General features: G+C 39.3%; 1 protein-coding gene across 2 annotated transcripts in view; it reads right to left on the reverse strand.

Moving 5' to 3' along the window:
• Nucleotides 1-4,545: 4,545 nt before the first annotated feature.
• camkmt (calmodulin-lysine N-methyltransferase) overlaps nucleotides 4,546-25,175 on the reverse strand; it is a 328,636-nt gene continuing 308,006 nt past the window's right edge. Inside the window, exons 11-12 of one of the 2 annotated variants that reach the window (XM_048535462.2) lie at nucleotides 10,172-10,499; nucleotides 4,546-7,536 (exon numbers count right to left, since the gene is read on the reverse strand). In XM_048535462.2, coding sequence (XP_048391419.1) covers nucleotides 10,398-10,499 — 102 coding nt within the window. In that variant the 3' untranslated portion in view covers nucleotides 4,546-7,536; nucleotides 10,172-10,397. Of the gene's footprint in view, nucleotides 7,537-8,525; nucleotides 10,500-25,175 lie in introns of those variants that run through there. The other variant, XM_048535461.1, reaches the window with a different exon arrangement.

A 25,175-nucleotide genomic window follows, 5' to 3' on the forward strand; every position in this document is an offset into this window, starting at 1 on the left:
ATCCATTGACCAATGGCTTAATAGTTTCCCTAGCTTGAGTGAAGGAAGAAAGACTATCATCCTAATTAAAATGAACACACTCACTGCGCAAATAATTCTACTGTCCTGAGGTAAATAACCAATGATTGGAGAATTTACTCTTTGAGATGCCCATTAAAGAAACAAACATCAGGATGTTGATGACTGCCTGAAGTCAGTGTGACAAGACTGTAAAACAAATTTAGTTTGTTTGGGCTCAAAACATGTAACTACTGAGTTTAAGCACTTAAACAGAAATCACTATTATTGTTCTGTCCTCACAATAGTGCAAGAAATATTTAATTGCTTTTTATCACTTGACTTATAAATTTTGTTAAGAATCTCTCAGAAGGTGTAGATTGTATATCAGAATATGGTTTGCAGTCACTTTGGTACATTTAAGCAGATAGCTTTTAAGTCAAGAATATTGGTTTCATAATTTACACTAAGACAAATAATATTCCTTTTCAATGAATAAGTTAGAGAGGTGGCCAAGATGAAGTATTAAGCTGACATACTGGCTTAACCTATATTTAGTTCAAGATGTTATGTTGGTCAGAGCTGTAGCTAGTCCTGGGAATATTCACCATGGGGCATGCTAAATAGAGCTTAAAGTAGACACCATGTTCCTTGAAACTGTTGGTCTCTATCTGCACAAGGTGATAGGTTGTAAATGAAAGTCACTGTAGTCCTACAGGATGCACTAACTATCAAAATGCTGTTCATCCTTATAAAAGAGTGCCAGCAAGCATTTCAAGTGGCAACCAACAGTTTAGAAGAACATGGCATTGCCTTCAAGTTCAAGTGTTACTTAAAGTGAGTTCATGGCCAATGCTTCTGGAGTTGTGAACAGAGACTCTGAAACACATCACAACACTTCCCAGCACATTTTTTTCAAAATTTCATAGACACTCAAACAATGCTGTTTTCAGAAATTGTCTGAGGACTTGACCTAATAAGAACAAGTGTTACTCCATCTAATAGGATTCATTAAAAAAATGGGAATACTTGGTTATTTGCATTTTGTGAGGAGTCGCTGTTGGTCTGTGTGGGAAAAAGTGAGGCAGGAAAAGAAGCTATAAATGCTGCAGTAGCAAATGGGGCAGGAGAGTGAGGACAGTACACCCTACTCCATTAAGGTACAGGACAATTTCCATCACCAGCATGTCCAATGCCATATCCAACAATATATGTGGCTTCTTTCTTTCTTGATCCATCCTGTAACGTGTCAGCTGGTGCCAGTCCCACAATTCTGCATCACCATTGGAGGTGGGTGCAAGAAGTCCACATACACTGCTCCATGAAAATTGCATCAAATCAACATTTAAACATTAAACCTCCACATATATGGTTAGCACTTTGCAGAAAATTCAAATTGTGGCAATCAGGATCAAATTTGACTGCTAAATCCAAACTTTCAAACAGTCTTGTGTTGTTAGCACTGCATCCATCTGGTGACAATTCCAAGTTTTGACCAATGACACCAAATTGTAAAATTGTTTATACTGTCTATCATCCTTGCTACGTAGGCCCAACCCATTGGTGAGCTAAATGACGAAAGGCAACTGGTGAACTGGTCTCAAGCCTTTGGCAGGATTCTGTGCAAGAAAATCAATTGATGCATTCCTGCAGTTTTGGGTGACACTCCATCCTATTCACCAATCTCACCCCCTCAACTATCAACAGACTGTGGCAAAAATGTGTATATTATCCATTAGATGCACTTCAACAAATTCCTCAAATCTTGTTGGCAAGCACTTTCCTTTTTTTGTCTCTACCTCCCTTTTTGAATATTGGAGTGGCATTAGCTACCCTTCAATCTGCAGGGACTGTTCCAGATGCTATAGAATCCTGGAAAACGATCACCAACGCATTCACTATTTCTAGAGCCACTTACTTAAGTATTCTGGGATGTAGATTATCAGGTCCTGGAGATTTATCCACCTTCAATCCCATCAACTTTCCCAGCACCATTTTTCTACTAATATTGATCTACCTCAATTCTTCTCTACAAGCCACATCCTATCCCTATCTGTAACTCTATTACTGTTCTTTCTCTGTTACAAGGACAAAATCCTGAACCTCCCTCCCTCACAGCAGTATGGACATACCTACACCACATGGTCTGCAGTGATTCAAGATGGCAGCTCAACATTACTTTCTGCCAAGAAACTTATCCCTTCTTCATGTAGACACTTTTTGCACTGGGAACACTCGGGATGGAGATTACATGAATTTGGCTGAATGGCCTCTTTCTACACATCTGACTCTTTTTCCAACATTATCAGCAAAAGGAACAAATACAAAAACCAACGAACTTTACTCCTTCAGAAAACAGTGGAGCAGCCCAAACTGAATGTGGTGGCACACTGTAAAGAGTTATACCTATTTCTGATCCTGCTACCATCTGCCTGCTTCAAATACAGCATACCGACACTGAAAAATGAGGAAATTCAGGAGAACATTGGCGTAGTTGAGTCCAGATGTGACAAAGACATGGATTTTTTAAAAACCAGTTTTCTAATCAACCTGCTCAGTGATGTAATTACACACCTTTGGAACAGGTGGGACTTGAACCCAGGCCTCCCGGCTCAAAAGTATGGATGTACTACTGCGCCACCAAAGACATGGATGAGGGCTTTGGCAGCAATTCGGATTTGGACTAAAGCATGGGCAGAAACAGGTGATATTACAAATCTATAAGGAAGCAATTTGTTTTCAATGGGGATGATAATAGGATCAGAAGCTCAACACAGGGTCATACAGACAGTTGAGATTTCAAACTGTCTGGTTCAGCTTGCACATCTTCACTGCTGAATTAGAAAATTAAGTGGCAAAATACGACTCAGAATGATCCTCTCCTTACCTGAGATTCCAACATTCAACAGAAGTAGTGATTTCCACAATCAATATAAGAAACCCTACCTCATATTTCATGGGACACCAAGGCTGATTTTGAATAAAACTGTTCTGACTGAGAAAAACAATTCAGTATGAATTGGGATCAAAGCTAGAATCATATGTTTTGAATGGCTCCATATGACAACTATGTATGATCATTGGATAATAGAGGAACAAGGCTTATACAAGAAAAGAAAGGTTTCTAGCTTAATATCAGCATTTATGAAGGAAAAGAAAATCAAGAAACTTATAGATTAGTTATTTAATCTTATTGACAGGTAAACTTTCTGAGGTCAAAAGATAGGATAAGCTACCTGGAGTTGATTCTTCAATGGTTTTCCCTACATAATAAGGTCAGACGTGAGAATGTTCACTGCTGATTATACAATGCTCAACACCATTCAAAACCCCTCAGCTTCTCAAATAATCAGTGTCCATATGCCGTAGGTCTTGGATTTCAGGTTTGGAATGATAGGTTGAAAGTAATATTTGTGTCACACAGTGCAAGACAAAGACCATCTCCTACCAGAGAGAAACTAACCTTCATCCCTTGATGTTCAATGGTTGAATCACCCATTATCAAAATCCTGGTGGTAACTACTGATCAGAAACTGAACTGGACCGATCATATACTTAATGTAGCCACAAAAGCAGGATGGGATTAGAAATAACACAGCACAGAGCTGCAGGAACACAGCAGGCCAGGCATCATCAGAGGAGCAGGAGAGTTGGCATTTCATATCTGAAGGGTCCCAACCCGAAATGTCAACTTTCCTGCTCCTTTGATGCTGCCTAGCATGCTGTGTTCCTCCAGCCTCATACTGTGACTCCAGCAACTGCAGTTCTTGCTATATCTGGGATTAGAAATACTGCAGTGAGAAACTCACCTCCTGATTCTGCCATCTACAATGTACTAGTCAGGAGTGTGATAGAATGCTCTCCATTGGTTTGGATGAGTGCAGCTCCAACAAGGAAATTGGCACTATCCAAGATAAAGCAGCTCACTTGATTGCCACTCTAACCACCATGTTAAGCATTCCTCCTTTCAACAAGATGCACATTGGTAGCAGTGTGTATCGTTTAAAGCTGCATAGAAGTAATTCACTAAGGGTCCTCCAACAGCATCTTTCAAAGCTGTGACTGTATCACCTTGAAGAATAGCAGATGCATGGCAACATATAATCTGCAGGCTCTATTCCAAACCACACAATATTCCGACTTGGAAGTATATCACTGTTCCTTCCTGGTCACTGGGTTATAATCCTTGAATTCCATTCCTAACTTCATTGTGGGTGTTTTAAGCCCTAAGGACTGCAAACAAGTCAAGAAGTGGGTCCACTGTCACTTCTGCATAGTAATTAGGGATAGGAAATAAATGCTGTCCTAGACAATGCACCTACATCCTAAAAATGAATTATCAGAAAAGATAAATAAGATAGATTCATGAATGGCAAGTTGGTGTTCTTTGCTGGAATGGCAGGATATTGTTAAAGGAGAAGCAGTGCACATTGTTTGTACGGATTTTGAGAAGCCATTTAATGAAATGTTGCAGAGAAAAGTTACAGCTCACATTACTGAAGGAGCGGCAGCAACATCAGAATTTCATTAAAGTTTAGATATGACAGAATGACTATTCATAGATATTTTTCAATTGGAGGAATGTAAATAGTGTGTTCAAAGACATTTTCCAATATTATAAATGATCTGGATTGATGCACAATATTAACATTTACAGATGATACGGCAAGGGTCCTGTTGAACTATGATGCGTGCAGTTAATAACTTTGGGAGCATACAGATTAATATATTGATTGTGTAGATAGACGCTAGATGAAATTGAATGCTGAAATGTTACATTTTGAAGTGAGTGAAGAAAGCACTATTGACAACAGCAACTTGCTTGAAATTACATCTTTGATATAGTAAAACATCCCACAATGTTCAACTGTAAACAAATTGGTAAAAGTTTACAATACAGTATTAGAGAGCAAGGTTCAGATAAACGAATCTTTGAAAACAGAGGTTGAAGTTGTCAAAATGTCAAGTAGCCAAATAGTCATAAATAGTACAAAATAAATAAATACTGGCTAGGATTTACTTGAAATTATGTTTCTTGTTTTTTGAATCCTACTTTTGAAAGGATCTCATTCAGTAATTATAAACAGCTTAATTGTGATATCAAAAATGAATCACTTTATTAATGAGCAGAGTAACTCTTTTCATTGAAGGAAGAAGAAAAAGAGAACTATTTGAGGAGGTAACAAGAAGGTAGTATGTTAACATGGATAGATGATTGGCCAACTAACAGCAAACAGTGAGTTGGGATTTGCAGCATTTTCAGGTTGCCAACCTGTTACTAGTGGACATCCACAGGGATCGACACTGAGGCCATAATTACATACAATATATATTAATGATTTGGAATGGGAAAGTGGAGTGCACTCCAGCCAAGTTTGCAGATGGCGAAAAAATAGCTAGGAAGACAAGTGGTGAGGATAACAAAGAATTTGTAGAGCAATAAAAACAGGTTAAATGAGTGGTCAAAGGTCTGGTGGATGGAATACAGTGTGGTAAAGTATGATGTTATGCCCGTTAACAGGAAGAAGAGGAACTGAATTTTTTTTTAATGGAGGAAGACTGAAGAAAGCTACAGAACAGAGGGATTTAGGCGTCTTCATGCCTGAATCACAAAAAGCTAACATTTAACTTCAGTGGCAAATTGGGAAGGATACTGAAATGCTGGCCTTTACTTCAAAGGGATTGGAGTATAAAAGTTGGGAGATTTGCTAAAAGAGTACAAGGCAGTAGTCAGGCACAACTGGAATGCTCTGAACAGTTTAGGGCCCCTTATCTAAGGAAAGATATATTGATAACAGAGACAGTCCAGAGGAGGTTCACTAGACTGCTACCAGGTATGCACATATTTTCCTATGAAGGAGCTGCAGCGGGTTGGGCCTATATTCATTGACATTTAGAAACAAGACAGGTGACCTTATTGAATACAAGATTATACATGTGTCCTAGGAGGTTTGACAGGGTGGATGTGGAAAGGCTGTTCCCCCATGTGGGAGAGTTCAGGATGAGAAAGCTTAATGTCAGGATAAGTGGTCACCCACTTATGACAAGGATGAGGAGGAGGTTTTTCTCTCAAAGGGTACTGAATCTCTGGAATATTTCACCATCACAGGCTGTATGACTTTTAATCAGTAAAGGGAATCAAGGGTTATGGGAAAAAGGAAGAAAGTGGAGCTGAGGATTATCAAATCATCCATGATCCCGTTGAATGGCAGAGCAGAACGGGTGAGCTAATGGGCTACTTCTACTCTTACATCTTATGGTATTTACAGAAAAACTGTTCAAATTTTTTCAGGGGTCTGATAAAGTCAATGATTTGGTAAGAGGGCACAAATCCAACATCAATACCAAAGTCCCTGAGCTTAGACATTTTTTAATTTGATGGGATTCTTCAGCTTTGGAATATCTTGCCAGAAAGTAGTAGTAGAGTTCATACTAATCTATAAAAGGTAAGTTTTAAACAAGAATATTTAAAGAAGATTGCAGAGAATGAGTAGGGCTAATTTGGAAGTTATTTCAGAGAGCTGTCACAGATTCACTAATCTAACTGGGTACCCCATGCTATAAAATACAATTCTACAATTCATTTTACATAATTGGAAATCTAGACATATTCCACATGAGAAATTTTCTACCAGGATTATGGCTTCCTCTTTCCACTCCAATGGGCCTCCCATCCAGCCCCAAAATTACAAAATAAAAACACAATTGATAGGTGAATTGTGACTTTTCAGTTGTCTTTATGTTTAGGGTTCAGCACCATGCATGGTTATAATTTGTTTTCAACTGGCAATCTTGCAATCCAGTTGTATGCATGAATAGGCAAGTTCTCATTTCAGTGATATAATGGTATGCTACCAAAACACTGCAAACAATACATTTGCAACCTGCTGTGTGGATCTAAATCGTGAAGTACAAAAATCAGTTTCATACACTAGTGGATGTGTGCATTTTGAAATACAACTGTACGAATTTTCCACCAAGTTATAAGCTTGAAGTCTTGTCAAGCTAGGTGACTCACTACAGTAAAGCAAACTGGAATCTGGCCAAGAATATTTTGTAGATTAAACTCTTTAGCCCTTTAATAGGATTTTCAACATACCAGCCATTTGCTCTTAGAGAGGTGCATTGCACATGATCAAATGGAAAGTATAAAAGCACTTCCCAATAGTTATTAAACTTTTAAAACTGAGAAACCAGGGTGGAAGGATATGGTTAACAAAACACAGGACATACCATCAAAGTTGGAAATAGCATTAATGTAATTAAAATAGCAAAACAGTTAAGACAAAAAAAATACATGTTGAATATAAGTGGGAAACTGAAATGTAGAACACATTCTGGTTAAGAAGGCCTTGATAACTCAGTTGTGACTGTGAACTTTCAAGTTTTTTCCTGAATAGAATCAATTCCCCATTCCATGGTTTCCAGTTCTGTCTCTTCTGTACTTCTTTTCATCAATGTTGTGTGACACATATTTGAATTTGAAATGGCTAACATTTGGTCATTCCATGGGACATTCAGTAGATTGCTTTACAATATCTATATAGAAATATGAATTTTATAATTATTTTTCAAAAATATTTTTCAGTTTTGCAATTTAATTCACAATCTCTCCTTTTAAGAACATGTGTAAAGGAACAGCAGGCAAACAGACTCCCAAGAAACAATAAAAGCCATTTTTATATAATGGCATCAGAAAACTGAAATGGAATTAGTTAAAAGTGGTCACAAATCCTTGAGCATTCTCTTACAAAACTCTTTAGAGAATGCCTTGAAAAAGCAGGTCAAAACCCCAAAAGCTCTTGAACTAAGATTGCACAGAAAAATCTTTCCAGACGCTGACTAATAGGCAGCAATCACCTCGGGAATAGAAAAGCCAAGTATCCTTGAAACACGGTCACAATTCCTAATAGCGCTTGTCACACTTAAGACACTGCAAGCTCCTTCTGAGCAACTGCAAAACTGCCTGGCAATTCATAAAGCCAACAGTTTATTATGGTGAAATCACTTAATGACACCCATTGCTGGAGGCCTTCCATTTCTGAAGCTGCATTGAATTTCAGATTTTTACCATGCTCAACAATTTCACATGGGAGGCCACAGCCATAAAGTTGACCTTTGAGCCTGGGCTGCACGGGGTGCATGTCTCTTTGTTCACATTAGCAAAGTATATCTTTTCTTTAAAGATTTCAATGCTGCCTGAATCTCCTTTAGAACTGGCATTGTTTTAAAACTTTTTGAGGTCTTTCAGTGGTTAATAGCCATTGTTATGATATTAGGTTGGTTCTGAGTGCTCTCATCTAATCTAGCAAAAAGTTTACAAGTATATGTCACCATAAGCAGACTAGATTAGCCCAGTATGAGAACTGGCAGCTTTGGCAAGGGGGGGCACAAAATGGACTCAGGGCAGCGACAAAATTGAGTTTGGACCAGTGCAGTACACTGGTGATGGCTGCATTGGCGAGGTCCAGCAAGGACTCATAGTGGCGAGGCATTGGTGGAAGCAAGATGGTGCTGAAAAGTGACGACTCTTGTTCTAGCAGCAGTGCAGTGAAGGGGACTCCTGGCTGGCTACCTGGCCACCAGGCCCATGGCAGAGCACTTGACAAGAAGGACCATAAAACTGAACACTACTTATTTGTTTCTTTATTTTTGTGCCTTTGGGTTCAATGTTTTGGCTTAATTTTCAGTGTTTTAAGATGGTGCCGAAGAGTGGCAACACTGTACAATACTTATTACTATATTATGTAACAAAATACACATGACAATGAATACATAAGTAAATACTTAAGCATATGAATGCACACATAGACAAATTTTAGCTGCACAGGATATTGCTAAAATAAATCTTACTCAAAAGACATGTTGACATTCAACAGTTTGTTCTGCAAAGCTTTGAAACACCTTTTTAGTTCGTTATAATCTACTGCGTCTCAATGCGGAAGATAATTCTTCAGTCATGTAAATTGTTACTTGACAAACTCATCTTTGGCCGTTATCATCTGCTGTTTGTTTAACAACAGGAGAGGAGCTCTGACGAAACTGTTGGAATGGCTGCACAAATTACTCAGCTGAAAGCTCTTCACAAAACCAAACGCTATTAATCAGCAGTTCTTACCAAGGTGCTAATTAAAAACAATTTTCCTTCTCAGTTTGCGACACTAAGCCTCCATCATTTGCTCAGCTCCTTGGAATCTGCTACTGTATACATTCCTACAACTAGATCCCAGTATTAACTGCTAAGCTTTCCTTTCAGGACCTACTTAACCACAAGAAAGAAGAAAGACAAAGAAAGAAAAAAAGGCACAATGAAAAGCACAATGCAGGACTGCAAAGGCAAAAAAATTAAATCATACTCAACACCTCAGAATTCTTGTTTTCCTCCAAATCAGGGTCAAAACAACATTTGGATAAAAAGCAAAAACTATTAAGCTTAAAAACTACTTTTCACTCTTGACTGTCTTTCACCGTTAGCCTAGATTTTACCCCCATTCATTCGGTATAGTGATTGCTCATCTAATGTGTGCAATGATATAAGGATTTTCCTCAGCAAGGTTGATGAGAAAATTAACTATGTAAATATTTAGGAATCACTCTAAGAGCTTCACGATATCTGCAGAAATACCATCAAATTCAGATTTAGAAGCAATTATTCTAAAGCACAGGCTTAAAATAAGGTTAACACAGTGGGCTTCTAGAACCAAATCCGGTAAAGGTTCATTCTCTGCAGAAAGTAAGAAACTGCATGGAATCCTTGCACCTAAACAGATAATAACCACTCAGCACACTCCTTCATCTTGACACAAAACACTGAGACTAATCACACATAATTAGAAGGGAGGAGCAGAGGGTTGGACAGGCTTTATCTCACAAAAGCTAAGTGGTCAAGTTTACAAGATTCCTGCAATGATGCAGATAGGTAAAAGGAATTGAAAACCACCCAAGCTTTCAGCATTTCTGCAAAAATCCAGGTTTCTGGCAAAAAGGTGAGGAAAATAAAGAGATTTTGCAGATTACTTACTATTAATGAAGTTTTTTTTCTGTAAATTTTATTGAAAAAGCAAGAGATGCACACTGTTCTTTATGTAGGAAAAGAACATCCAGAAAAGAAAAAATGTTAAGAAATAAAGGATTTTGCATTTTAAGTAACGAAGCAATCAGAAAAAAAACTTACATATATACCATTTTCAGTGAGGCAAATTGCTTTAATTGGAAAAATGTGGAACATTGCAAATTCTGAGGATTTCCTGGATGAGAGAAGACGTAAGTTTACACTTGTGAATTTTCCTTAATCTTCGACAACAAAAGTATTCCTTCCAATATCAGCATCCTAACTGTGCTTTCATTTTGCTGAGTGCAGCTGCTAGAAGAACCAGGAAAATGTCAGTGCATCACATATCTCAGCTTGGTTGGGCATTGATGGCTGTTTCCTGCTTAGTTAGAGTGACCAGGACAGGATAGTGGAGGTTCTCATCATATTTCTTGTTTTTTTCATCTTTCATCTGATAAAAGAAAATAGAAACATTTTGCTGAATCATAGTGTAAACACTTCTGATTATATTCAGATAGCCTCTGACACCCATCTACCTAATGATATTCTTTAGTTGTGTGGTTTTATGTCCACCTTGTAGTGTTTGGGTTCAAGACAGATTTATAAAAGGGAAGGAAAAGTCCTGTCTTCAGGCTTTGGCTTCTTTATAACCCTGCTCATTACGTTTCATGATTAAATGTTACAATAAAGGATGTTCAGAGGTATAAGAGGTTCTAGTTTAACTGTCATTTTATTGAAAGATGATTTCACAAAATCTGCCATTTAACATGTTGGTTGACTCCATGTGCTTTTCTTCACATCTTTCTAATATTTGCAGAGCTAATCTAAAGATTTCGGCCTAGCTCCCTGCATGTTTTTTTCTTCTTATCTCTGCCTAGCTCCATTAAATTATTGCAATATTTCGGCATCTTAAATTGCTGACACAACAGTCCTGTTATTTGTTCTCCCATCATAAAACACCGTTGTACATTCATATATATTCTCAAATGAGTTACCTAGAATACATTTTTAAAATATCTACTGTATATTGTTTTCTTATATCTCCCACATCCTTCTCAAGTCTTTAACTTAATTCATCTGTATCAGTGGGTGGGTCAGGGAAATCTGTGACAAGGTCCAGGAACATCTGAGGAAAGAAACATGAAATCATCATAGCATCCCTACAGTGCAGATAGAAGCTATTTAGTCCATCAAGTCTGCAGTGACCCTCTGAAGTGCATCCCAATATCCCCCGCCCTACGCCAGTAACCCTGCATTTACCATAGTTAACCCACCCATGCTGCACAACTCTGCACTACGGGACAATTTATCATGCTAACTACTGACCCACCATAAGGTTGGTGAGTTTTCTTTTTCTCTGTTGGCATTTGTAAGTGCTTACTGAGGGGGGTCTTATGTTGATGTAATTGCAGGAATTGTCAGGAAGATTCACTGTCTCTGTCATTAAGCATATGGCTTGGGTGATACAGTAGTGTTAATTTTTCAAAAGATTATAGTTGTTTGTACATATATAGTTGCTTACCATATGTAAAAAAACCCTGCAGAATTAACAGCTTTTTAATGTTTTAATTGGTTCTGTTCAAAATAATTAATAATAATGTTGGTCTGGAAATGATTTAGTTTGATGCTTGCTGGGTTCTTTATACTATAGTAAATGTTTGAGAAATAACCTATTGTTATATAACGAACACATTGTTGATGTAAGGCTGGATGGTTTTGTCTTCAGCACAATCGGGTTTTAGAACACAGCCTGTGACAAGATACTGTGCCATTCAACTGCCGAGGATTTCATGTTGGTGTTGCTGCATACAATATATTTTTCGTATTTGAGATCTGGCTGAATGCTCTATTGAGCTTCAAGTTATCAACATTTTTGGCAGAATGTATACACTAAATGGAACTTTTGCTGTATATTGTTTTTGGACAATTTTCCAGACTTTGTAGTAATTTACAATTTTTGTCTTCATTCTAGAGTTAGATCCTTCTTTTATTGAAGAAGTTCAGTGACTGATTTATTCAAGAAACAGATGATTCCGAGACAACTGACTTGCTTTTCTCATTTCCCATAGTTGAATAATTCAGAGTGTGCATGCAGGTCACTGCAGACACACTGGTACTTGATATCTACTAATGAAGTGTAATCTTACCAGCGTCCTATTTGCTCTTGAAGTGAAACAGTGTTCAAAAAGCAGTTAGATGATATGTTATAGATAATATGTTATGTATCAGTCTGTGACCAGTATAACACAAGATGTGATTTTCTTCCCAGTTAGGTGAGAACTGTAGAAATCAGACCCACATTTGATTTTGTGCTCAATCTTAAATCCGGGGTGCAAACTTAGAGATTGCGCTTCCTACACATGTCAATTTGCTGATAAATCAAATAGACAAAAAGCTTGGATTTTTCCATTGGAAAGATCAATACAGGTGAATTTTGTTGCATTGGCTGATTGTTGATATGCACTTAAAGTAGTGAACTATCTTCTTGACCTCGATCACTGTTAGAATTTTGATCTCCTTCTTCAATTCTCATTTTGCTGCCCTGATATACTCTTAGTTGACTAAGGTTGTTCTTAAATCTTTGTTGTTCCAACAGAACCAAAATTGAAAGCCATTGAAGTTGCTGCAGTTCTACATGCTTTTTTCAATAAACTTCAGTTTTCCTTTCCCAATATGGCATGATTACGGTGATGAATAAAAATATTAATTTTTCTCAAGATTGGAGGATTTCTAAAAGATCTGTGGGTGAAAATTTTCTCAAAATGGTGTCATTTAACAAGGTTCAATAATTTTTTGACTGTATCAAAGATAGTTTATCATGATTTTGTAGTGATTGTTATTTTTCTACCGGCCATTCCTGGAGTGTTTTCATACTGTGTCCAGTTCATATGATCAGCCTCAGATATGGGCGGCATGTACCAGACCCTAGCCCGCCTCTTATGCTCAGAGCAAAGACACTTCAGGAGATGCTATCAGAAAAAGAACAAATCACAACAGATGTCATTCACACCAATTTTTCTTCTTCATCTGAGATGTTTTTGCACCTAATTCAACACCACATGATCAAATTCATGCTCTTTTGCTTTATTTCAGACATTTCTTTAAAGTAATAAAAAAATGCTAAAACTTCTCAGATCAAAAACAGAAGTTGCTGGAAAAGGTCAGCAGGTCTGGCAGCATCTGTGAACAAAACATCAGAGTTAATGTTTCAGGTCCAGTGACCTTACCTCAAAATCAGGAAACTTACCAACTACTCAATAAAACTTGTGCTTTTTGCTCAAACTATCAAAACAATAAAGATTTAATTAATTTCACTGTCAAAATTTGGAAATGACAAATACCAAGAAACAAGATTTATGCCTGATTTTTTTTCTAATTGATTTACCTTAAGCCTGTTTCTGAAGAATTGTCTTCATTGTTGTTTACCTAGTTATTGTACAAATAGATAGTTTAGAAATTGTTAAATCACTGTTAGGAGTCTTAACTCTGCTTCCAAGACTACATTTTCCTGTTTGAAAATGAAATTTGCTTCTTCCCACGGATCAAATCTGCTTTTGGTGTCCGGTAATAACCCAGTTTCAGAACCCAGGTGCTCAACCTGGATTTCTCCCTTTGGCGGCTAGTGGGCTTTTACTTACCTCACTGCTTCAACCTTGTTTTCCCTATCACTTGCTGTAAAAGGATTTTTTATGGCTTGCAATTGTTTTTGTGATTCCTCTGCAGGGGTTTTCTGTTCAGAGACATTCTTTTCCTTCACTGTGGGTGTTCCGCACTGTGGCTTTTCTCCCTGCTAGTAGTCTTAAAACAATACTGGTGAACTTTTCAAAAAGTGATTTTTTTAAAAAGTAAAAACAAACTGCTGGAGAAGTTCAACACATCTGCTTCTCCAGTACCTTATTACAGATGTTCAGCATACGTAATCACTTTTATTTAAGTGATTTTCTTTTAAGTTCCTCTTTTCTCCAAATGATTTTATGTCTGTTTCTCGTTTCTTGATTGCCAGGATTTTCTAGGAAGTGGACCCTATCACTACCCAAGTCTTTTATTGCATAATTTTATGTACAGAATTCTAAGGGACATAGATAGGATCAATAGTAGAGGGATTAATGTCTTGGTTGGGGGCTGCATAGATTTACAGTAAAGGGCAAGTGGTGTAGAGAGGATTTAAGGAGAATGTTTTTACTCAGAGGGTGATATCTAAAAATCACTGCCTCAAAGAGTGATAGAGACAGGAACACTCACAATATTTAAGAAGTGTTTACACAAGCACTTGAAGCACCATAGCATACAGACTATGGGTAAAGAGTTGGAAAATGGGACTAGAGTAAATAGGTGCTTGATGGACTTCATTGGTCAGTGCATTGAGGATAGTGGTGGGACATCATGTTGTGGCTGTATAGGACATTGGTGAGGCCACTTTTGGAATACTGTGTTCAATTCTGGGCTCCCTGCTTTAGGAAAAATATTGTTAAACTTGAAAGGGTTTAGAAAGGATTTACAAGGAAATTGCCAGGATTGGAGAGTTTGAGCTATAGGGAGAGGCTGAATAAGCTGAGGCTACTTTCCCTGGAGCATTGAAAGCTGAGGGGTGATCTTATACAGGCTGATAAAATCATAACAGGAATGGATAGGATGAATAATCATGGTCTTTCACCAAGGGTAGGGGAGTCCAAAACTTGGGATTTTAAGATGAGAGGGGAAAGATTTAAAAGGGTCCTGAGGGGCAACCTTTTCACGCAGAGGGTGGTGCTTGTATGGAATAAGCTGCCACAGAAGATGGTGGAGGCAGGGGACAATTACAACATTTAAAAGGCATCTTGATGGGTATATGAATAGGAAGGATTTAGAGGGATATGGGCCTAATGCTAGAAAATGGAATTAGATTAGTTTAGGATATGTGGTTGGCATGCATGAGTTGGGCCAAGGGGTTTGTTTCCATGCTGTGTGACTCTATGACATGTGTGATCATGATGAACTGATCAAGAAGGAGGCAAGGTCAAGATCCATTTTCAGGCTTACCTTCTTTAAAACACTTTTAAAAAATATATTAATACTAGACTGGGCAATACATTGTATTTAGAGATATACCAAGCTCTAATCTTACTGTTAAATAAAAACTAAAAAACTGCAGATGCTATCAATTAGGAACAAAAACAAAGTTGCTGGAAAAGCTCCGGTCTGGCACCGCCTGTGAAGAAAATATCAGAGTTAACGTTTCAGGTCTGGTGACCCTTCCTCAGAACCATCTCTGAAAACAGTTCTGAGGAAGGATCACCGGACCCAAAATGTTAAATCTGATATTTTCTTCACAGATGCTGCCAGACCTGCTGTGCTTTACCAGAAACTTTGTTTTTGTTTCTAATCTTACTGTTACTGTGTTTCTAATATGCAAATAGAAAGACTTCAGGTTTCTGACTAATGTTCCATGTGTTTCTCTTTTTATTCTTAAGTAACAGAGTGTGGATGAAGTTATGTCCAGTAAAGAGTAACTCCATGACAACACTACAAGGCCCTAACGTCTTACACGACTGATACAAATACCTATTGATTTGAAAAACTAAGCTGTGTCTTCTTCTCTTCTGCCACCTTCCCACCTCTACTTCAATTAAGACAGAGGCAGGAAGGTCTGTAGATGACCTTCCTATCCTGCGGACAACTTCTTTGTTCATTCATTGGATGTAGGTGTCAGCATTTATTGCCTGTTTCTAATTGCCCAGAGGCCAGCTAACAGTCAATGGCATTGTTGTGGCTCTGGAATCACAGCTAACGACAGCAGATTTCCTTCCGTAAAGGAGCCAGAGTGATTTTAAAAATAACTCAAAATGCTATACAGCTGTATTAGGCCAACTTTTAACTAACTTAAAAACTGAATTCAAATTTCACCATCTGCCATGGTGGAATTCAAATCTATATTCCCTGAACATTAGCTTGAATTTCTAGATTACTAAGTGACATTAGCACAATGCTGCCAACTCCTCCAGGCTGAAGTCCACTCATCCAGCTGGCATTGATATTTACCCAGTGATGGGTAAAGGACATGCCATGCAAGGAGTATAAAATGCAAACCTGAACATGTTTGTTTGCAGGCTCTGATGGGGTTATCCCTTGTTCAAAGGCATACAGTGCCTAGTTGGAGGACATGACAATGGGAAATGGGTCGGAGTCGCTGAAAGCCACCCTCTTTACTTGTTGCCAACTAGCCTCTCAAATCACATACTGACTTCCCATCATCACTCAACTGTGCCTGGGATCCTCCTGTTCCAAAGCCTTGGATGGTGCTGCTCAGCACAGAAGACCCAGTGATCTTTGATTTCCCAATGCTCTTGGTAGGTGGGGCCTCCATCGCTACAGTAATTGACACTGCTGGCCTGTTCAGTACTTGATAGGCACTGAATCGCACAGGCCCTTGTCTAAAACAGCTGACTCAAGACTTTTGCTGACTTTACAGCTGGTGGACTAGATGACTGTCACCTCCAGTTCACTGTATTGATCTTTCACCTCTGAGCAGGACTGGCTGGAGGGGGTGTGGATAGTGGAGGAAATTACAAAAACAATAGTTAGAGCCCCTGGTGCTCATTGCCATTCAGTAATAACTACAAGAAGAATGGTCAACGGTTGATGGCCATATTGGGTTAAGCTCTGAAACCCCAAGTAGGGCAGCCTAGTGACACTTCTACATCTCAAAATGAGGGTGATTAGTTGCTTGTGAAAGTGGTGCTTTCAGGAATGGATAGAGAAGAAAGTTGGAAAGTTTGGGGGTGATCTCAAAATATCCTAACGTCACACACTATGAACATTTAATGTCATTTTAGGGAGGCAGCAAGCGAGGAACTTTGCATTTACCAACTAGCCAAAAAATGCAAGCAAGCTCCATTAGAAGGCCATTTCTGTCATTAAGTCACCAACAAGTCACCAGCCCATAATCTGTATGAAATAATGGCAGATGAGGTAAAAGAATCTCTAAAGCTGTATAACATACACTGTCTAATTCACAAATGGAGACCAACCACTGGTTTGAGAAAGTAATAGTGTTCAGCCCCACATCTGAACATTATCCATCAACTTCTGGAGGGAAGATAGAAATGGGATGGGGTGGGGGAAGGGAGGAAGGTGTTAAAAAATGAAGTTTACATAAAAATAGGTAAATGATGTAAAGGACAATAGTGTTTGAGATGGGAACAGTGGATCGGGGACCACTGCAATAATTTGTTGTCTGTGATATATTGTGAAAGGTTTCAGATTTGTGGCAAATAGGTACAGGTGCAAAGTTGTTCCTCCTGATCACTGTTCATCAGCTTCCTGAGTGGTTGATAAGTGCACATTTTACTGGCTAAACTGCCAGGGACTAACAATTTTCAACCCATTACTACCCACTATCCCCATCCTCAAAGTACGAGGCTGGGTGGTCAACTCCTGCAGGGTATACCTGGAGTGCATGACATGACGGTCTAATGCAAAGGAAAAATATTAAAATTCATGAATCTCATCACAATCATTTGTGTAACAAGACTAAGAAGGGACAGCGGAAAATAGCCTGTATTATCAGCCTTCTTACAGTTCTCCAGCTGGTTATATTCTATTCTAAAAAAGTACAGATAAGAGGATAACATGTAGCCTTAAGAAGAAAAATGCTCATCCTGATGTGGAGAAATATGGGTTAAATTGAATACAGAATAAGTATAGCATTTGGTTTTAAAAAAGGACAATATTACGGAAAGCACATAGTCTAAAATATGACATATTCTATGTTCCAGATACATAAATAGATCATAAACAGTCTTAGATCCAGTCACAGAGCAGACTTCTTTCAGTCTTCAGGTACTAGCGTTACCCTTTCAAAATCATGGTTCCAGGGATTAGGACCTTAGTAATGAACATAACAGAACCTCTATCAGCAGTTAGAGATGCTGAGAGAGGGCATCAAGCAGGTGAGTTCAAGCAGTTGTACAAGTAACTTGACCAGCAGGTGGCGATGATGAGTGTGGGAGGGCAACTAAAGCAGTCAAAAAGACCCTCTCTGGAAAAATGGAAGGGGGAAGGAAGGCTGATTGGAAGAAGAAACACAGAGAAACCATTCTTCAACCCAATGTAAACCATAGGCTTCATTCTGAGTAAAAACTAAATAATTCCTTGTTTAACCTTAGGTTTCATTGTGTAATGATGTCAGTGGAAGAAAGAAACTCTGTGATTTTTGGACCATCTATGTGTTCAAATCAAATGGTACATCGCTGCTGCAGTTGGTGCATAGTTATCTAGTTACAGCAGGCAAGGTTGAGAGGTATCTATCTGGCCAAGAATGGCCAGCGGGTGATGCTGGAGTTGAAAATAGCAATGTCTGTGAGAGAGGCTGAAATTGCCCCAGGATCATAGTAGTATCAGATATTAGCATAGGAAATCAGACCTTTAGATCATATTAAGGCAGAAGCTCACTATGTCTGTTCCCTTGATACTACAAAGGGAAGGAGGTAGTACTCCTGTTTGTTACTGTACTTGCTGATGAGTAGGAAGCTGTAAGGACTCAGGGGAAGATTGGAAACATATGGTGATCCGGCAACTGAAGGCTGGATTGAAGATGTAAACCTACTTATGACATCAAGGCGCCAAAATATGAGTGAGCAGCCGGCTTTTGTGCTGGAACATTTGTACGGGAAAGCCTGTTGGGACAAACCAGGATGAAGTACAAATGTTCAAAGAAGTTCATGACAGATCTTTGAGATATTGACTTGGATTTGGAAGACATCAGTAGCCTGACATTTTAAAAAATTCATTTGTGGAACCTGGGCGTTGCTGACTGGCCAGCAATTCTTGCCAATCCCTGGGTGCCCCTTGAGAAGCTGGTGGTGGGCTGCCTTCTTGGACTGCTGTAGACCACCTGCTGTGGGTTGACTCACAATGACATGAGGAAGAGAATTCCAGGATTTTGATCCAGAGACAAGGAACAAGGGGATAAGTTTCCAAGTTTGGGATGGTGAGTGGCTTGGGGCGAACTTGAAGGTGATGGTGTTCCCATATGTCTGTTGCCCTTATCCTTCTGGATGGAAATGGTCATGGGTTTGGAAAGGTGCTATATAAGGATCTTTGGTGAATTTCTGTAGTACATCTTGTAGAGAATACACACTGCTGCTACAGCTCATCAATGGTGAGTGAGTGGATGCATGCGGATACAGTGTCAGTCAAGCAGGCTGCTTTACCTTGGATGGTGTCAAGCTTCTTGAATGTTGTTGGGGCTGCACTCATCCAGGCAAGTGGGGATTATTCCATCGCACTCCTGACTTCTGCCTTGTAGATGGCAGACAGGCTTTGAGGAGTCAGGAGGTGAGTTACCTGCTGCAGTATTCCTGGCTTCTGACCTGCTCTTGTAGCCACTGTGTTAATGTGGTGAGTCCAGTTGAGTTTCTCGTCAATGATAACCCCCAGGATGTTGATAGTGGGGAATTCAATGATGGTAACACTACTAAATGTCAAGGGGTGGTGGTTAGATTGTCCCTTATTGGTGATGGTCATATCCTGGCATTGTGTGGTGCGAAGGTCCTCTGCCACTTGTCAGCGCAAGCCTGGATATTTTCCAGATCTTGTTGCATGTGAACACAGACTGCTTCAGTATCTAAGGAGTCACAAATGGTGCTGAACATTGTGCAATCATCGCCGAACATCCCTACTTCTGACCTTATGATGGCGGGAAGATCATTGATGAAGCAGCTGAAGATGGTTGGGCCAAGGACACTGTTCTGAGAAACTCCTGCAGAGATGTCCTGGAGCTTAAATGATTTATCTCCAGTAACCACAAATAATCATCCTATGTGTCAGGTATGACTCCAACCACTGGAGAGTTTGCCCCTAATACCCATTGATTCCAGTTTTTCTAGGTCTCCTCGATGCCACATTCATGCAACCTTGATATCAAGGGCTGTCACTCCCACCTCACCTCTGGAATTCAGTTCTTTAGTCCATGTTTGAACCAAGGCTATAATGAGGTCAGGAGCTGAATGGCCCTGGTGGGACCCAAACTGGGCAATACTGAGCAGGTTGTGGCGGAGCAGAAGCTGCTTGATAGCACTGTTATTGACATCTTCCATCATTTTACTGATGATTGAGAATAGACAGAAGGCGTATTAACTGGCTGAGTTGGATTTGTCCTGCTTTTTGTGTATAGGACATAATTGGGCAATGTTCCACATTGCCGGGTAGGTACCACTGTTGTAACTGTACTGGAACAGCTTGGCTCGGGAGTGGCAGGTTTTACAGCACAAGTCTTCAGTACTGTTGCTGGATTGTTGTTAGGGCTAGTAGCATTTGCCGTATCCAGTGTCTCCAACCATTTCTTGATATCATGTGGAGTGAATCGAATTGGCTGAAGACTGGTATTTGTAATGCTGGGGACAACTGCAGGAGGCTGAGATGGATCATCCACTTCTGGCTGAGGATTATTGCAAATGTTTCAGCCCTTTTTTTGTGCTGATGTGTTGGGCTCTTCCATCATTGAGGAAGGGGATATTTATGGACCCTCCTCCTCCAGTAAGTTGTTTAATTGTCCACCACCATTCACTGTGTGGCAGGACTGCAGAGCTCAGATCTGATCCGTTGGTTAAGATCACTTAGCTTCGTCTATCACTTGCTGCTTTTGCTGTTTGGCGTGCAAGTAGTCCTGTTGGTAGTTTCACCAGGTCGATACCTCATCTTCAGGTGTGCCTGGTGCTGCTCCTGGCACGCCCTCCTGCAGTCTCCATTGAAAAAGGGTTGATCCTCTGGCTTGATGGTAATGGTTGAGTGGGAGATATGCTGGGCTATGAGGTTATAGATTGTGCTGGAGTACACTTCTGCTGCTGCTGTTGATGATGGCCCCAGCATCTCATGGATGCCCATTCTTGAGGTGTTAAATCTCTGTGAAGTCTGTCCCATTTAGCATGGTGTTAATGCCTCACAAGATGATTGAAGTTGTTCTCAATGTGAAGGTGGATTTTGTCTCCACAACGGCTGTGTGATGGTCACTTTTACCAATACTGTCATGGACAGACGCAACTGCAGCTGGCTGATTAGTAAGAGTGAGGTCAAGTATGTTTTTTCCTCTTGTTGGTTCCCTCATCACCTGCTGCGGACCTAACCAGCACCTTCTGTAGTACTGCTTCTGAGCCACTCTTGGTGGTAGACATTGAAATCCCCCACCCAGAGTATATTTTGTGCCCTTGCCATCCTCCGTGCTTCCTCCAAATGTAGAGCTTTTAATGTAACGTGTGATTTATATAAACTAGCATTAATTTTACAGTTTGGATTTTCAAGTCGTGGCATGTAGGTTTTGGTTGATGCGTTTCAGTTAATTTTAATAATTAATTGGTCAGTCTTTCTGGAGCCAGGGTTTTTAAATTAGTATGTATCAAAGAGCAGAGGACTGTGGCAATTCTGGAATCATAATGGAAGCTCAAGTTATGTGAATAACCAAGGAAGAAGCTGTCAAGCTCTGAAGACCAGGAATTGAAAGAAACAATTTAGTCTAATTTGTAGATGTTATCATAAAGGAATTCTTCCTCTGATATTTGACTACCGTAAAGTGATAGTGTTGAAATAGCTGGGATTTTCTTCTGCTGTGTTTTGAAATCTTTTGAAATGTGCCACAAGGAAATAGCATTATTTGTTCTATTTAATTTTCATTTCTTTCATATAATAAGCTTGCATTTTGGTATGGGAACCGAATGTACAGGGATGCATGTTTGTGCATTGGTGAAATACCACTTTGTAAAATACAGAAAAACAAAACATGATCTATCAAGGCAGATTTCAGACTGGTATTTGACACGTGCAGTAGCAACATCAGCTGGGGTCATAACTAGACACTGGAAGATGATTAGGAAGGAGAATGGAGTACTCCAACAGCGGTCATGACAAGGACAGTGAGGTGAACCAAATCATCATTCCAGATAGCCTAAAGTGTCAAGTGTTGATAATAGTTCACAATCAAGCAGAATAGAAAAGACGACTGCCTTGAGCAGAGAGCAGCGTTATGAACTGATATTTATAACACTCGTCAACATTGAGAGAGGTTATCAGAGGCCAAAAGCAAGGAAGCATCTTCAACTCTGCATGGGATCCCTCGTTGCCAAGGGACCTCATGTAATTGATTTTATGATGCTTGATCCCAATAGTAATGAAACTGTCCATGTTTTCGTACTAAAAGATATCTTCTTCAAGTTCACACAGGCCATTCCCACATGTAACCAAAGACTTCAACTATAGCCAAAACATTAGTGATGATTAATTTGACCTTTGCATTCATAATGATCGGGACACAGTAGGTATGAAAGAGCTATGGCATTGCTAAGAGCTGCATCTGGAGAATAATGGATAATTGTAGGATTCGACCAGAGTGCATAACTGTGCACTTCTTGCCTCCTAAGAGTAAACAAAGGTGGCCCAAGTACCTCTAAGAGCTGGTTTATGCTTACAAAGCAGCCCGCACACATCCACAGACTATTCTCCACCCTACCTGTTCTTTGGATAAAACCTAGTCTTTCAAGTGCACTATCCTGTAAGGTTCATACACCTTTAGATCGAAATGACCAAGTTAATTAGTGGATAGCTGAGATCGTATAAGACTAAGCCAGGCATTCAAGATAGTGACCAAGTGGAGCGAGAGAGAAATATTCAGAAGAATAACAGTGAACAAACACAAAGCTGACAGGAATCGTCTTCCGATCAGTGCATGAGTAGTCAAAATCAGGGGTCAGAATAAGATACAGGGTGTGTGGGACCTTGGACCCCACAGAGGCAACCAGACACAAGTGGTCCTGCCTATGTTGTTGAAACAATAGCTAGAGGACAGCCTCAGAAAATGGTTTACAAATGTGAGTCGCTTGAGGCCTGAAGTTTAGTGGATGATGTTGAGACAAGCAGCTCACTCAGCGCTATTGCTAAACTTGAGGTTTCAGTACTACTTATAATATTATAGTTATATAACCATTTGGGTGTGTTTTTCTCATTGAACCATTTTTCAGCTTGGAAGATCGTGAAGTAACAGTGGCACATCTGCCAGCATCCAGATCAAGGGCCATAGGCAAATACAAATCAGAGGAATTCTTGATTTGGAGTCACTAAGTTGTCAGGAATTATGAATAGAACTCATGCTCGAAATGAAAAGAGTAATTAAAATTGTCAATTCCACTGAGTGGAACTGGGGGAAGAGATCAACAATGAAATTTCATTGAGTGATCTCTTTCTCTTTAAGTGTCAGACTGGAAATAGGCAAATTATAGTGAATTTCTAAGAAATGTGGTACATCTTGATTTGGTCCCAGGAGGAGTGAAAAGTCCTCAGGAGCTTATAATGTATGAGAACACTTCTGGGTGGAATTAAACAGGAAGTGATATTTTTAGATTTAAATTGGCAGGGTTTACAAAATAGAGTATTAAGACTGCCATACTTACTTTGCTACTTCTTTTGCAGTATAAGGTTTTGTCTAAAATGTTAAATCTTATGGAATAATTTCTTTCTAACTGCAAGTTTGTCTTACATTTTAAAGAGTTAATGTCTCACATGATCATTATAGGAACACAATAGTTATATATGATTCAGGAACAATCCAAATGGAAGGAGGCGACATCACAACAGGAAGCTCGACATGGTTGCGCCACACAATTAATTGACCCCACAAGAAGCTGCACGCAGAGAAGTACACTTATCCAATGGCACACAGATGGAGCAGAGTGATTTGGATATACTTGGGAAGTGAAGGAGATTTTCAGTGCCCTCCAGGATACTCATATAGGGGAAAGATCCATTGCACCCTGGTAGTGACCTCTAATAACCTCTTCTGTCAGGCAAAAGCTGCAGAAACCTGAATATACGCGCCAGTTGGTTCAGGAAAGCCTATTCCCAGCTGTTATTGGACTGATGAAAGGACTCTTAGCCTCAAATAATGCTGATCTTGCTAATGTTAAACTCGCTTAGCGCACATCTAATCAATGTGACTTGTATACCTCTGCGTCTTTCTGGTCTGTACATCCTTGCTTACTATGATCTACCTATACTGCTTATGAATAAAGCTTTTCTCTGTACTTTGGTTTATATGGCAATAAATCAATCAATCAAGCATTGTGATGATTTACTGTACTTTCCATTAAAAGGGCTCTTGTGCCAATGCTGTCACTTCAAGGCAGTTATTTTGTCCTGGTTTCTTTTTGAAGAGCAGCTGTAAAGGCAGAGGTACAAACTAGCTACAGGAACAGCCTAAGTAAACAATTTGGGAGGCCTTTAGGTCTTCTTAAAAATGTTGGAACAACGGAAGCAGCTGCTTACTGACCAGGCTTTTTAGTTTTCTTTAGCTTTAGCACTCAGAGGCTGTTTAGGGTCGCGGAAAAGTTTCAGTGAATGATTTCTTGCTGCTAATTTCTCTGAAATCTCTCGATGTTGTTTCCTCCTGGATTGCAGAACTGCATTTAAGAATTTGTGTCTGAATTTGCATTTCTGCCAAGGGCAGTTACTATATGGGATGTTACTATATTAGAACACTTGATCAATAATAGTTACTATAACAATTATTCTGTTCAGTTTTCCAACTGTTAAGTTATTCTAAATTCTGCTCTCTTTAGTTTGGATTCTAGCTATATTGTTTAAATAAACTGCGTTTTGCTTAATGTCAAGTAGTTTGATCAACCACATCACATAAAGGAATATCTACCTTTAAAATAATAAATAATTAGGATCTGGGCTACCTTCTTAAAATATTTTCAAGAGGGTCTAGGCTGGTCCATAACAGAGAAGAAGAAACGTATGAGAGGATGAAATACTAGAATGACATGTTTTACCTATGGACTAAGATTGGTGAAGGAAGTCGTCTTCAGAATTTTGTCCACTTATGAAGTCCCTTCACCCTCACAACTGTTGAACCCCCTATCTGCACCAGCACGTTATCAGAATAACAGTACAGCATACAATAAGGGCTATTTGGCTTGTTGTGTCTGTGTGGGCACTCCAAAGGAGCAATTCACTTACTGCCACTCCCCTACCATTTTTCCCTGTAGCAGGGCACATTCTTCCCTTTTGAATGCCTCCATTGAAACTGTCTACAGCACATTCTTAGGCAGTGCATTCCAGATCCTAATAATTTGCTAAAAAATTGTTTTTCTGCAAATCGTCT

Source organism: Stegostoma tigrinum, chromosome 9, assembly GCF_030684315.1.
Source record: "Stegostoma tigrinum isolate sSteTig4 chromosome 9, sSteTig4.hap1, whole genome shotgun sequence".
Classification (NCBI taxonomy): domain Eukaryota; kingdom Metazoa; phylum Chordata; class Chondrichthyes; order Orectolobiformes; family Stegostomatidae; genus Stegostoma; species Stegostoma tigrinum.